Source organism: Amphiura filiformis, chromosome 2 (genome assembly GCF_039555335.1).
Source record: "Amphiura filiformis chromosome 2, Afil_fr2py, whole genome shotgun sequence".
Taxonomy (NCBI): Eukaryota; Metazoa; Echinodermata; class Ophiuroidea; order Amphilepidida; family Amphiuridae; genus Amphiura; species Amphiura filiformis.
Genome location: NC_092629.1, coordinates 49,685,243 through 49,699,726, shown reverse-complemented (window position 1 = coordinate 49,699,726; position 14,484 = coordinate 49,685,243). Strand labels below are relative to the sequence as shown.

General features: G+C 37.2%; 1 protein-coding gene across 1 annotated transcript in view; it reads left to right on the top strand.

Annotated features, from left to right (window-relative positions):
* Positions 1-13,969, top strand: part of LOC140136183 (forkhead box protein F1-like) — a 30,540-nt gene extending 16,571 nt beyond the window's left edge. Inside the window, 1 exon segment of the mRNA XM_072157895.1 lies at positions 13,339-13,969. Coding sequence (XP_072013996.1) covers positions 13,339-13,481 — 143 coding nt within the window. The 3' untranslated portion in view covers positions 13,482-13,969.
* Positions 13,970-14,484: the final 515 nt, after the last annotated feature.

Genomic DNA, 14,484 nt, shown 5'->3' with positions numbered 1-14,484 from the left:
GTCAGACTCAGCTCATTCAAGTTCACTGAAGTTTATCAGTTACCGGAATTATTAGATACCAAGAGGTTGCCTGTTGCTCTAATTTTAGACAAGTCTCTCGCATTTTGATTTCACATGGAAAATAATAGTGGTACCTGATACGTGCGTTACGTTGAAGTGTTTTAAAATCTTTCAAATGTTTCTGGTATAGTTAGGGTGCCGGCATGCTAAAACTCCTCTAAAACACTGAGATCTACAGGCACATTCTCCGATAAAGTGTCCAAAAAGCCAAATTTGTGTCGCCCATAGTTTCAAGTCGTATTCAGACTTGTTTCGTCAGAAAGAAATGACTTTTATTAATATAACTAATACTTAGGAGTTGCTTTCTAAAATGTGTGAGGCTAGAGGTTGTAACATGCCAAGAAAGTATAAAACAATAAAGCTGATTATGCATATCCATTGTTTTCCTCCATGTCGCCAGCCAAGGTGCGATCCGTATAATGTGTCCCTGTTCGCTATACATGCGCGCATAATAATGGATTATAGGTAATTTTTATTAGCTGGTATCATGCCCTAATTATATTTATAAAGTATAAAACATCACAACGCAGGTTATTAAATTATTCCAACAGGTCTTTGAGACTATGTCGCCAATATTGTTCACAGATACGTTACCATATTTCTAATGGATAGCAATCTGTCAAAATAACTAGCTATATGAATGTTCTCATATGTGATGGATCAAGCAGGCTCCATAGTTATATTATATATGTGGTACATAACACAATGGGTTTCAAGTAAAAAAAAATCAGGTCTATAATGGCAAAAAATCCTGACGTTACGTTCATGTCGTCACAGATACGTTACCTAAATTCTACTCCTCTCGGAAAACACGCAGTGATAAATGAAGCCAAATACCATACCAGACTTTAGTACATTGGGTGATGACTGATCAAGTATGAGTATTAAGTCGGTAAGTTTTACACTTGCACGATTAAGACAAAAGTGTGAAAGGGCTTCACAGATACGTTACCACTGATACGTTACCACCAATGCGTACAAGTAATATTGCTCAAAAATGAAGTATTGTTGAAAAATCACCCATGCATTGTTTTGTGCTCTGAAACTTTTAAAGTTTACGATTCTGAATGATTTTCATGAATTCTTCGTGGTTGGAATTTTGCAATTACCGAGACCAAACTTGAACGCTTTATCGGAGAATGAGCCTACAGAGAGTTGGTTTAAAGGTTTGAGATGTGTTCTTGGTCGATACGTAGTCCATTTGGGGGAGCTGCCCCGGGGGTGCTGCTTCCGAATCTTTAAACATTTTCATAAAAGTGGTCGAAAGTCCTCAAACACGAATGTGGTTTTTTTAATGAAAGGCAGCAGACATACAAATTCGGAGTCAGACATTTGAATGTGTGTAATAGCACTACAACACTTCAATTTGAATTCAAAATGTGTAGGACTAGAGCACAGTGCCTAGCAGAAATTGAGACATTCCCCGGTGCCACGAACCTATCGGATTGCATTAAAATTATGTGCCGTACGTCGAGAGAAAGATCACACATAGAAATTTCTAGTGGTCATTAGAGAATGAATTTGGAGAAAACCTTCTGATAATTACAAACACTCGCTGAGCAGCAAGACCTTCCCTCTAAGCTTTTAATCCGATAAGCTGATTATCTATTTGTTTTCATGAATTGGAAGACATTCTTTGATGTATTACTGAGCTCAATCATCTGAAATTACTGGAGCGTGAGCCACCCATGCTGGTGGCTCAGCATAGTATTTTATTAACAGAAGGTTTTCTCAAATTCGTTTCCTAATGTATATATTTATGATGAACTAACTACGTATCGACATGATCGATATGAAGTTGTGCTCCATGCTTGATAGTTCTCTTCTTCATCTGTGTAAGGTTTATAGAAGTTTATTTCCTGATCAAAAAAGATGCGCAAGGAAGTTCAAATTCCATTCCTACTTGTCTGGTTCAAAACTCACTCATCACAAACGGTCTTTGTTTTCGTTGTCTAAAACAACATTACCTATAACGTGCATTCTATTTGTCATTTGCTTGAACCAATGTTTGTTTATCCTGATAAATTACATCCAAGTGTTTATACCAAAATAATCACATTCTTCTTTGTTCTAGCATGAAAAAATCACCACCTGTTTGGGAGCAACTTTCAATTTTTAAAAGGATTTATTATGGAATTATGATCATAATCCTATCACTATAGAATCCACAACATGCTCATCTATCAGGGGCACAGTTCTTAAACCCCAATGCATTTGTACATTTATTGAATGACCTTGAAGATTTGGGTACAAAAAGTCATACTCTGCAACTTGATATCAAATTTTGCACTATGATTATGTAATTGAGCTTATTGTACTATGCTATTGGGATGAGGCTATTGTGGTCCATAGTGAACATGGCCTGGTGAATGCCTACTGAAGTTGAGTGCAGATGAGGTTCAAGCCATTTTTGTATATTTCCCAAAATTGTTAATTTTTTAATACAATTTTACCAAAAACACGTGGAATTCAAAGTGTCTTGACCATATTTGTTATTTTCATGAACATAATGAAAAATGAATTCAAATAAGTACAAACACGCCCATATTTGGTTCAGTATTGTTGAGATAGGTATTCAAATTTGGGCATGTAAATTCTGATTTTGCAGCAACCTGAGGGGGTTTGTATGGTTTTGTAGAGTGGTGTTGAGGGATTGACTTCCTATACCTAAAGGGATTTACCCATCAGCTCATCATTTCACACGTCCAAGGTACATTGTTCACTCGTGTTTGCTTATATTATTTTTTCGTACCAAATACAAGTTCATAGTGCCTGCAAGGTCTGATGAAGATAATGAGTAAGGAGGAAGTTCTCTACACATGAGTTTTGATAGATAGTGGCCAGAGGATAGTGGCTGTAATGGTTTTAGTATTTTTTAAACGCTTTTCTTCCTTTTTCTTCTTTCATCTTAAACTCCTTATCATCTCATCTTCCTCTTCATCTTCTATCTTCATTAGCATCTTCATTAATCTACATCCTTTTTGTCCTCTTCCTCTACAGCAGTACTATTTTCTCGTACTTATTTCTCTTCCTCACATATTTCCCAACTACATCCCCAGCAAACACAAAACGTTTACGACATCATTCGTAAAAGGTTAAGAAAGGTTGCCAGAAAACGTTTAAATGTCGGGTTATATAAAGGACATATAAAGGGTATCCGTTTTCATAACATTCAAAAACATTTGTTGATAACCTATTGCGAATATTCTAACATTTAATGGTATGTGTTGACAAAATATTTGGCAAAAAATGTTTGCAAAAAATATTTTACAATAACATTTGGAAAACATATTTAAAATATTGTTGTAGTGTGTTTTCATACAAAACGTTTTAAAACGTTTCCAAAACCTTCATATAACCCGGCATTTAATGTTATTAAAATGTGTTTATCTAAACCAAAATCCAAAATATAACATGTTTAAAATGTTATATATTCTGTTTCTACGTTTGCTTCTACTTCGTCTGCTGATATTCTTCTACTGTTTAATCTCTCTACCCTACCATATAAAAAACAAACGGCATCATTTCTTCTTCATACTAACTTGTAACTGTGTTGGAGTGGGCGATTTTTCCATGAAATGAAGCGCTTAACATGAAAACAGTAATTCAAAACTGGGGTGATACAGGTGTACTTCGTGTCCGTATATTTCGGAGAAACCCTTCTTTGTTACCAGCGGGTGGTGCATCTTCAGCGCAAACTGGTGGAGTCATGCCCACCCTCTCGTAACAAACAGGGATTGGGTCGAAAAACGAGGACACACAAAGTGACTGTAAATGTCCAGTTTTGAAATAAATTATCATTTCATACGTGAATTTAATTTTACAGTGAATTTTGCGACTAATGGATGAAGGATTGTGGATGAGAATCCCTTTGTGGATGGTTTAGTTATTAATTAAGCTGATTTAAGCGTATAGCATTCAATAATAATATATTTATTGTTTGGGTTATTTTGTAGGGACAGGGACACGGTTTGTAAATATTCATGTCATAGAATTGCAGTTTCTGTACTCTGTTGTGTACCTTTGCTTTTATGAAAAGTGACTTTCTGTAATATGCAAAAGCTACATAAAACCGATGCACCGGTTAACGGTTCCGCCCGCTGTAAATTGCCAATGACCAATCACTGAGTTGCGTTTAGGACAAAATACATGTAAACATTTTAATGTAGATTTTTGTGTGTGTAGGTTTCAGGTAATCATGATAATATTGAATAATTTTAGAATGAATGTTTAAATAGATAATTATGAGCATGATAAACAAGATATCATCTTTATATACTGTGCTATTTTTGACACGTTTGTGATTTGTTATGATACTAAAGTTCTCGCCGCACTTGACACAGTCATCATCGGGCAATTCAACGGAAAATGTCTCTAGAGAGTAACCGGGCTACCTCCCCCAATTGACTGTGATGACAGACCGCTAACTTCAAACCGCGACCTCTTGCGGAAAATATTTGCAGAATTATGCCATCTTGTCGGCTAAAGCTTTCCTCGTGCACTGGTACAAAAAATATGTAAGAGTTTGAAAATTATCTCAAAAATACCAGAGTATGCATGTTCCTTCTCAAGAATCACTAGGCGAGTTTGCACTTATTCGAACGCACTTTCGGATTGTGTCAACAAAAATTCAAATTTGTAACATTTTTTGCAAATTTTTATGAAAATTTGACTTTCGTGCAGACGATATTCTGGCGTGCATGGCGCGGGTTAAACCGCCATCAAATTCATAATATTTTGCTCGCTTGGGAGATGAAGAATTGCAGGGGTATGTTGCATATGTTGTGAGGAGGAGTTAGTTGGCGCATCTTCCTACAGAGCGATTCAGCTCGCAGCTATGTTGATTTTCATTCATATAGCTATTCTTGCTTCTAAAAACAAATGAAAGATGTTCCGGTGAGGGAAAATATTGTAAATAATGATAAAAATAGACAAAAAGTGCAAAGGTTTCTACGGTTATCAGCGTATGACTATGAGGAATAAAGCGTTGCCGTTACAGCGACTCACACAAAACTTGAATTGCAAAATTAATAAGGGGGAAATATTCATTGTAGCCTTGGTATAGGAATGAAAATTTAAAGTGGAAATTCATTTTAATAACTTTTATTTATTTGATCTATTAAACACCACTTTATTGTTTACATATCATGTATTTCTCCTCTTATATTTCGCGGAAGTCTGTGTGCAACCTAAATAAAAATTCCTTTACAAAAGGAATGGGGCGCCCAATGTGAGCTTGGACGTGATATGGTGAATTCCATGGTGTTTAGAGTTGCCAAAAAGTGCGAGTTTCATTCTTATCCTATGTTTTATGCCACAAACTCTCATTGCCCCATGTAAGATGAATTACAAATTACCGGATAATTAAAGACTTTTTAAAGATTGGAAATTCTATTGTTTTTATTACCACCAAATCCAGAACTTCTTAAAAATTAAAACAACATCTTTCTAAGAAAACTTATGACTCAAATGTGTATAATTATGTGAAAGGTTAGTATGTCATGCGATCGTAAGGTGCGTTTTCCGTGGCCTGCGTGATCATTGGTGATAAATTCGCTCGCTGCTACGGAGAGTTTTGTCAATCACTCGTGCGGAAATTTACCGCCATCGAACATCATCAAAACCTGAAGTGACGAGCAAGTCGTGTCGTCGCAGTCTCGCTATTTCAATTCTGATAGACGTGATGGACTTTCGCCGGACTTCATGGCGACCTTTTTAAACATTTTTGGTCAACTCTTGCCAATTAACCTGTCATCAAATTTTATAGGCTTACTTTTAGTTGGTAGTTTTTTTCTGATTCAAAATCTGTATTTTCATGAATCAGAAACATGCTTTCAACCAAATTTGTCTGTTATCCACCATAGATTATCCAAATGGTTACACAGTGGAATAAATTTAGGAAGTCACAATGATTAATTTATAAACGTTAATTTTAAAACATAAATAATGGCAGTGTTCACAGAGTTTGCCAAATAAGTAAATTCTCAAACAAGTGGTTGAAAACGCAAAATGCAATTGAGTTACTATGCGTGTCGAAAACTCTCAAAGATAAATACATTCAATTACTGCCGTGTTAGAAATGCTGAAAATGCCGAATTTGCCGAAAATGTGTAATGTGATATTTTCTTCTAAAAGTTGGGACATTCTCATCTCTGTTTCAACTTTTTAATAGAACTATATAGAATTAGCTATTAATTATTTATTAATTCATTGATTTATATAAAGCTCTACAAAAGTCGCATTTTCGTATTACAACTAATGAGGTTTTAGGGACATTTTCGCTTCACTGCTTTAAAAGCTGACAAGATAATGTTGGCGCGTTTTGCTGACGATGTGAACCATATGGCTTACTGGTTGCACGACCACACACACTGGAATTGACTACTTGCTGTCAGAAACAACTGTAAATTTTATACTTGTTTTCATATGCATCATAAATGGCGGGAATTTTTGCATATACAACTACCCATAAATTTTATTTTCCCGATAAAAGTGAAACGGAATGTATGGCACGAGCCTTATTCATGTTTAATACATGTTCATGTATTTGTATTTCGAAGAGACCGGAATGTATGTAGCCGATATGTTCCGGATCCCAATAAAAACCGCTATTGTTGCGCAAATGGTCATGATAGTCAATTTGTCATTGATCATGTTGATTGTAAGATGGGGACCTGAAATGCTCGGCAGTATTCCAATGTTTATGCTAACTTGGTTGCATAAAAATCCAATCAAAATTTATGAAATTAAATGGCATTTTATCACAATTACGGCAAAAATACAGTTTTTGTATAACAAAATAAAATTTGTTTGAAGTTCAAAGATATTGTTTATGATGGCTATGCATGTCCAGGAAAATGTAAGAGAGTTGCGATTTCCAAACGTACGTATAATACGCTGCATGCATATATTCAAAGTCATGTGACGGGATTTTGTATAGATGCACGGGCGAAGGCCTGTGATTCGTGCGTTTGGAAATTGCAAGCTCTGATGCGTTACGCGTACCTTTATCATATTAGGTCTTTTTTATATAAAAAATCTCGACAAGTCATGATCATGATTTATGATCGTATTATTTTGTAGCCTATACAATTGCAATAATATTGAACTAGACCTGGGAAAATCGTAATGTATACGCCTCCATGCATGCTATTTAACATAATTGAAACGTATAATTAACCCAAATAAGCCTTTGGTTGTACGCGAGTAACCCTTCGATAACGCAAAATTAGGACGAAGAAAGCTACACCGTATTGCAAGGTTGCAAGACCAATACCAAGCAACTTCATTTTAGGATGTTCAATGTTTCCTTTAATTCTTATATTATGTCCGGACCATAATAATACATCTTCCGTATTTCAACATGATGGTGATTGCGGACAATGTGTATATTTATTCGTAACCACGCCTAAATAATTAAATAAGTTGTGAGATATTATCGCATATAAGTGGAAGGAACTATTTGGACTTGGTTCTTGACCATCGTTTAGACCTAGATTTGCGTCCAGGGGTTTCCTTTGGTATAGGACCTACAAGTAGGCTATACAATGGAAATAAAGGTTTCCTGTATTAACAATCCGTACGAAAAATATGTTAAGCAATATGCCTATAGGGTAAAATCCCCTTTTACGGTGTACCACGAGTGCCACAATAATTAGCATCATGCAATCTGCACAACAAAACTTCACAACTTTGAGATAAACTTCCGATACTCGTGGCACACCGTACTTGAACCAGGGAAGCCCTTCTTCTTCCTACCATGCCCACTGTCCAACATACGGTACCTCAATGTATATTGCCGAGTACCTTGAACCAGTATTAAATTTCCGCATGTTTATTCCTTTTTAGCTCATTTGGGAGCATTTTTGCCAGATTTAACGCGAATTTTCCTGAGTTTTTTTATAGAATTTTTCTGTTTTTCATTGAAATGTATTGTCAGGCCTGAATTCAAATTCAAAATCCTCTGCAAACTTCACAATGATTCTTTTCGGTCTTGCGCCACCTCGATTATGTTAATAATGCAAAGGCTTACCGAATAGTGTATTCATGTTGGCAGTACAGCCAAATCTGTAACTGTGAAAATGTGTTGTCGATCGACTTCAATTTTCAAGTAAACTATTAACATTAATTTAATATTCAGGTGTAAAACAAAATCATCCCACAAATTCTGTTTTCCATTTAGTCTCGGTTCATTACATTTTTATGAAAGTTTTCAAAAATGTGCATAGATAATAAATTCCGCGTCACTAGAAATTTTGATCTTTCAACAAGCTACTCAATATCACACGAAACGTGGTATATATCAGGATGTTTTTAACACATAAATGTCGAAAATCAAGACACCTAAAAAATGGGCTATTCCAATTGAAATCCTTACACCCCCTATGGAAGACATGACCTTAATCTCCCACACAGGGAGTGATAATTTCAAACGGGGTTACCTGAATGGGTGACTCCATTTGAAGTCTACAACCCCTGTTTGGAAGATTAAGGTCATGTCTTCCACAGGGGGTGTGTGGATATTAACTAGAATAGCCTGGTACTCATCTTCGAATCACCTTGAAGACGGTTTAAGGTGTCTTGCCAAGTTTCATTATTTTAAAAGCGAAAATAGTTAACCGAGTTAAATCGACAGGATGACATCATCGGCAACTTGATATGGTGTCTTATTATTTTGTAATCTGCGCATCCAACGCAGGTGTGTGCATTAAGGAAACTACTTATTGACGGGTTATAGCGCAAGAAAGCCGTTTCTGCAGTAGCTGCCAGGTGTTATATTTTTAGGTTTGTACAGTATAGAATGTAGAAATTATCAGATGTATATAAGGCAGCTATTGCAGATAGTGCGTTCTTGCAATAACATCTCGTTACAATGTGAAAAGGGATCTATGAAATTTGAATTGAATGGGGCCCTATTCGCCTTTCTACACTAGTGATGTTGGTGCCAAATCGCCAGTCATGTCATTACCTGACTTACACGCCCTGAACAAGCTTACTGAACATGAAAGAGGGCAACATCTTCATAATATTATAGTACTAGGCGGTTACCCGTATTTCGCGGTTCTCGGCTGTCATAGTTATTGGCTTTTGCAGATCTCAAACCTGGGCTTCCTTGGCTAAAGTTACACCCACCGACTAAGTTTGAGCTCCATAAGCAATTTGAAATCTTTGTGTTTTGACCTATGACCTCTCCACCGTAGGTGACAAAAACGGTCACAATGGAACTTTTGTTTGTTAGTCCAATTTCCACCTACCCACCAAGTATGAGCTCCATAGGCAATTTGAAATTTTTACCTTTTTGACCTTTGACCTCTTAACCGTAGGTCTGAAGAAAAGATCACTGTGGAAACTTTTGTTTGTTAGTCCAAGGTCCACCCACCCACCAAGTTTGAACCGTAGGTCTGAAGAAAAGATCACTGTGGAAACTTTTGTTTGTTAGTCCAAGGTCCACCCACCCACCAAGTTTGAGTTCCAGAGGGCAATTTGAAATTTTGACCTTTCTTGACCTATGACCTCTTAACCGTAGGTGTGACGAAAAGGTCACCGTGGAAACTTTTGTTTGTTAGTCCAAGGTCCACCCACCTACCAAGTTTGAGATCCATAGGGGCAATTGAAAATTTTGACATTTCTTGACCTATGACCTCTTAACCGTAGGTCTGACGAAAAAATCACCGTGGAAACTTTTGTTTGTTAGTCCAAGGTCCACCCACCCACCAAGTTTGAGCTCAATGGGAGCACTTTGAAATTGTTACCTTTCTTGACCTATGACCTCTTAACCGTAGGTATGACGAAAAGGTCACCGTGGAAACTTTTGCTTGTTAGTCCCAGGTCCACCCACCCACCAAGTTTGAGCTCCATAGGAGCAATTTGAAATTGTTACCTTTTTTGACCTATGACCTCTTAACCATAGGTATGATGAAAAGGTCACTGTGGAAACTTTTGTTTGTTAGTCCAAGGTCCACCCACTCACGATGTTTGAGCTCCATAGGGGCAATTTGAAATTTTTACCTCTCTTGACCTTTGACCTCTTAACCGTAGGTATGATGAAAAGGTCACTGTGGAAACTTTTGTTTGTTAGTCAAAGGTCCACCCACCCACCACGTTTGAGCTCCATAGGGGCAATTTGAATTTGTTACGTTTCTTGACCTATGACCTCTTAACCGTAGGTCTGACAGAAAGGTCACCATGGAAACATTTGTTTGTTAGTCCAAGGTCCACCCACCCACCAAGTTTGAGCTCCATAGGGGCAATTTGAAATTAGACTTCAATTGAACTTGACCCCGTCCTTGACCTTTGACCTTAAAAAATATAAACTCGTTCTTCCTCATACCAAGCTGCACCCACCCACCAAGTTCGAGCCCCGTATGACCTACGGTGGCCTCACATTAGCAGTCACAGACAGACAGATCTACAGACAGAGAGACAGAGAATAGCGTATTAGTATATAGATTATTTCTTTGGTCACTCATATTCACATTGCACTTAAAAACCAGTGGCTGTAAAACATTGCACTTAAATATACCAAGCAAGTGCACTGCAAGTTCCTTGAAAATACATTTTATTTCACTTCAAATCAAAATGTAATACGTTTCTATTAACCCTGGTAGCGTGGCACATGTCTTTTGCCTTTGTTACAAGAGGTCTCAGGTTCAGCATCTCCGCAGGACCAAAAAAATCGAGTTAAATCCGCAATCCCCGTGCCTCTTTTGGAAAAGGCGGGGCAGATGAACAATGATAAAGACCTCGTAACAATCGGTTCCGATATCAGCTATACACTTAGCTGTCCTGTAAAAAATGCCCGACCTCTCGTCACTTGGCCGGCCGGGTTGAAGTTTTGTCAGCATTCTCTGCCCGATTTCAGCTGTTAAAGGACTATGGTTAATAAAAACAAAATTGATAAATAGTCGAAAGACAATTAAAGTTACATGCAATTCCCTTAATTTGAAGGGACCACAAACATGACAATCCTCCTTTAAAATAATAAGTACAAATGCTTATGTCTACTTTAATTTTCTTCCTTGAGGACACATGTGAAAATTAGAAATCAAAGGACAGAAGTAATCATAGTTAATTTTATACCTGGCAACATGACTTAGCAGTCAAGTTAGCTCAATCGTTAAGGCGTTCCTGGTGCGAGAGGTTGCGGGTTCGAACCCTGGCGGTGCCTACTACTGCCTATGCTCTCGTGGAAAAATTGAGTTAGCTTGAAATTCCCCTGGACAAGGAACTTACTGCTAATTTGTCTCGTTGTAACCCGTACAAAACTCGGGGAGCTGATCCTGGTTGCGAAGGTTATTTTGTGGAATGTCTAGGGTGTGCGCTCTTGAAGCAGCAAAGTCCCTGATTTGTTGCTTAATGGTTTATGGAATGATGTGGGGCCGTATAGTGGTCAGCGACAACCTGTAAAGTGTGCGGAGGCTTGTGGATCAACGTCTAGGCGTTGTGCCTGTGTGCGTAGCGCACTATAAATCACTGCGGGTTTTTTTATGATATAATTTATTAATAATCATTTAAAAAAACCTTTACCCATCATACTGTTGCACTGTGTGTCAATGCAAACATTGAGCAAACCATGATGAAATTGTTCACTTAATGTTGCACTTTATATGCATGTAATGTACTTGGGAAACGCAGAACTTGGGGAAAATTCGCACATTTATAGATTCGTTATGAATGTAATGCCGGGGATAATGTGACAATTCTTTGCTATTTCTAAACAGAATAATTATATTGGTGAAATGATGGTTTCTTTACATGGTGACCGTTTCAATGAGTTGAATAGTTGTCATCTTGTTTTTTAGCAAGAAAATGCACAATATGTGGTTAACAACAAGTGACAAATGTTGATAGGGAATGACTGATGCGCTATTACCATGATTAAGGAGATGTATGCATGTAGGAGTCTACAAGTCACTCGCATCAAAATAATAACCTCGTTTCCAATGGCACAGTTCTATGACCGCCATTCAACAACCATAGCTCAAAAGTTGACCTTAAGTTAAAGAGTATGATGGGGAGTACCCAATACATTGAGAGGTCACTTACAATCATGGGTTTAGTGAATTATGTCCTTGTTGATGAGGTTGATTTGTCTCATAGTGATTTCTAAATGACGAAATTTGATGATGACTTCCGAAAGATTTGTTTGTTGTTCATCCACTCTCTCGACTCCTCTCGGTCTTGACATTTTCCCATCAAGCATTTCTTCATATTTCACGGCCCTGTCACTCAAGACAACCCTCAAGACTCCAAAATATCAACAAAATGCAAAGTAACTGTTGTTTTTGGATGGGATCGAGGTAGAAAGGTCGGCTCTAAAGGTTACTGATTTGCCGTGCATAAATGGCTGTTTATGAGATGGATTACCTCACCGTGCATAAATAGCTGTTTATGAGATGGATTACCGTCCAAAGATAGTTGCTGTTAAAGACACTATTTTCAAAGTTAAAAATGCGAAACGTTTAGTTTTCCCAATTTTTTTATGCCCATCGGAGATAATTGCCACCCTCCATTGGTGGAGGGTGGCAATTAGCGGTGTTCAACTCCAGTAGTAGGTTTTTGTCGCAAAATATGCTCATTTGGTAGCTTATTTGCATAAATTTCATTTTGTCTGCATAAATTTCATTTTGTCTATTTTTTCGGAACTGGTGAGGTGTATACTGATGTGAACACTGAGTTGGTGGACTAATGGGTGACAATTTGCGGTCTTCAAATTCCACTAGGTTTTCGTCGCAAAGTAGCCTATGCTAATTTGGTAGATCATTTGCATAAATTTGCTCCAAGTGAAATTGCCCCGGTTTGAGATGATCCGTGCCAAGGTGGAGGTACCGCGCAACCCGAGATACGCGAAATTTTAGTTTGTCCGGAGTTTGCGTCGATAATAAATTGCGTTTGTCTAACTTGGGGAATTGACGAATAAAATCGAGAATTTTGTTATAAAAACTCTAAATTTTACTGTAATTAAAACAATTCCGGCTTAGTCTTTCATATGGTAGCCTATTTTAGGCATACAATCATGCAAAAAGTAGAAATTCGAGGAAAAACTAAGGGCGTCGCTGTAGAGCAGATCATACATTTAGCACAGACAAGACACATGGTTTATTTCTTATGTTTTCTATTGATGAAGACATATTTAGCTGCATTATTACTAATAATATTGCTAGAGTGCACAAAGTTGCACTGAATTCTTTGCTTTAATGTTTAGTTATTTTAACTCGATAAACGATTGTGATGATAAAACTTACCCGTCTTCCTCTTTCTTGTTTCTCTCATCTCCAGGTTTGACAAACATGCGAACTGTACATCAGGCGGGCGAATTAAGTGATACAACAGCACTCTGTGATCGCAAAGGTGGATTCATGATCTCGACACAGCTTCAAGCAGGATTACAGTCAAGCTACTTTGATAAAATAACTATGTAGTTGTGATCAGTGATGATATGGACCTTTATACCAATTGTAAATATTATGTCTTCAGAATGTGTACAATTGAGCACCTTCTTGTTCACAAAAATAACAGCATCTTTCAAACTGATATATAACGCCGGTATATCGTATATTACCGATATATCGTATATCGCCGATATATCGAATATCACCGATATATCGTATATCGCCGATATATCGTATATCACCGATATATCGTTTATCACCGGTATATCGTTTATCACCGATATATAATGTATCACCGATTCACCGTATACACCAGAAAGGAATGGAATGGCTTAGTGGATTTTCTGCCTCAACAGAACCATGCTTCTTGTATTTTGAAGAATGAACAATATTTTAAGGACTTACGGTTTGTAAAATTGGCAAAAGAAAAGAAAAGTTTGAATATATGTTAAAATGGATGAGAACCATAATGAATAATCATCCTATAGGATCGGGGAATGGGCTATTCCAAAATGTAAGTGCACACCTAAAGGAGTAACTTTTCAATAAAAGAAATATATATAGGCCTATTTCCAAGTCACTTTCTGAAAACGACTGGAACTAAAGTTACCAAAAACTTGGAAATGCAATTAAATGAATGAAAAAAAAATCACAAAAATGTCCAAAATGAGCTTTAAAATTGAGGATTTCCAATTTTGAACATTTTTCTGCTGGATTTTTTGTCTTTGATCACTGAACAATCACAACTGGACAAAAATCGCGGTAAATCCAAACTCCATGTGCATCTTGTTTTCTGGAATAGCCCAGTAAGTTTGTCTTTTGGGAAGAATAGACATTGTACACCCTGCAAGATTTATCCTCTGTGTAAAAGAGTGCAGAATTAGCCGTAAGCTGCGTGGGGTCAGTAGTTTACACTATGGACCACAATGGCCACATCCCAATGGCATAGTTCAATAACCTCAATTAAACACTCATAGTGTAAAATTTGACCTCAAGTTGCAGAGTATGAGTTTTTGCACCCAAGTTTTCAAAG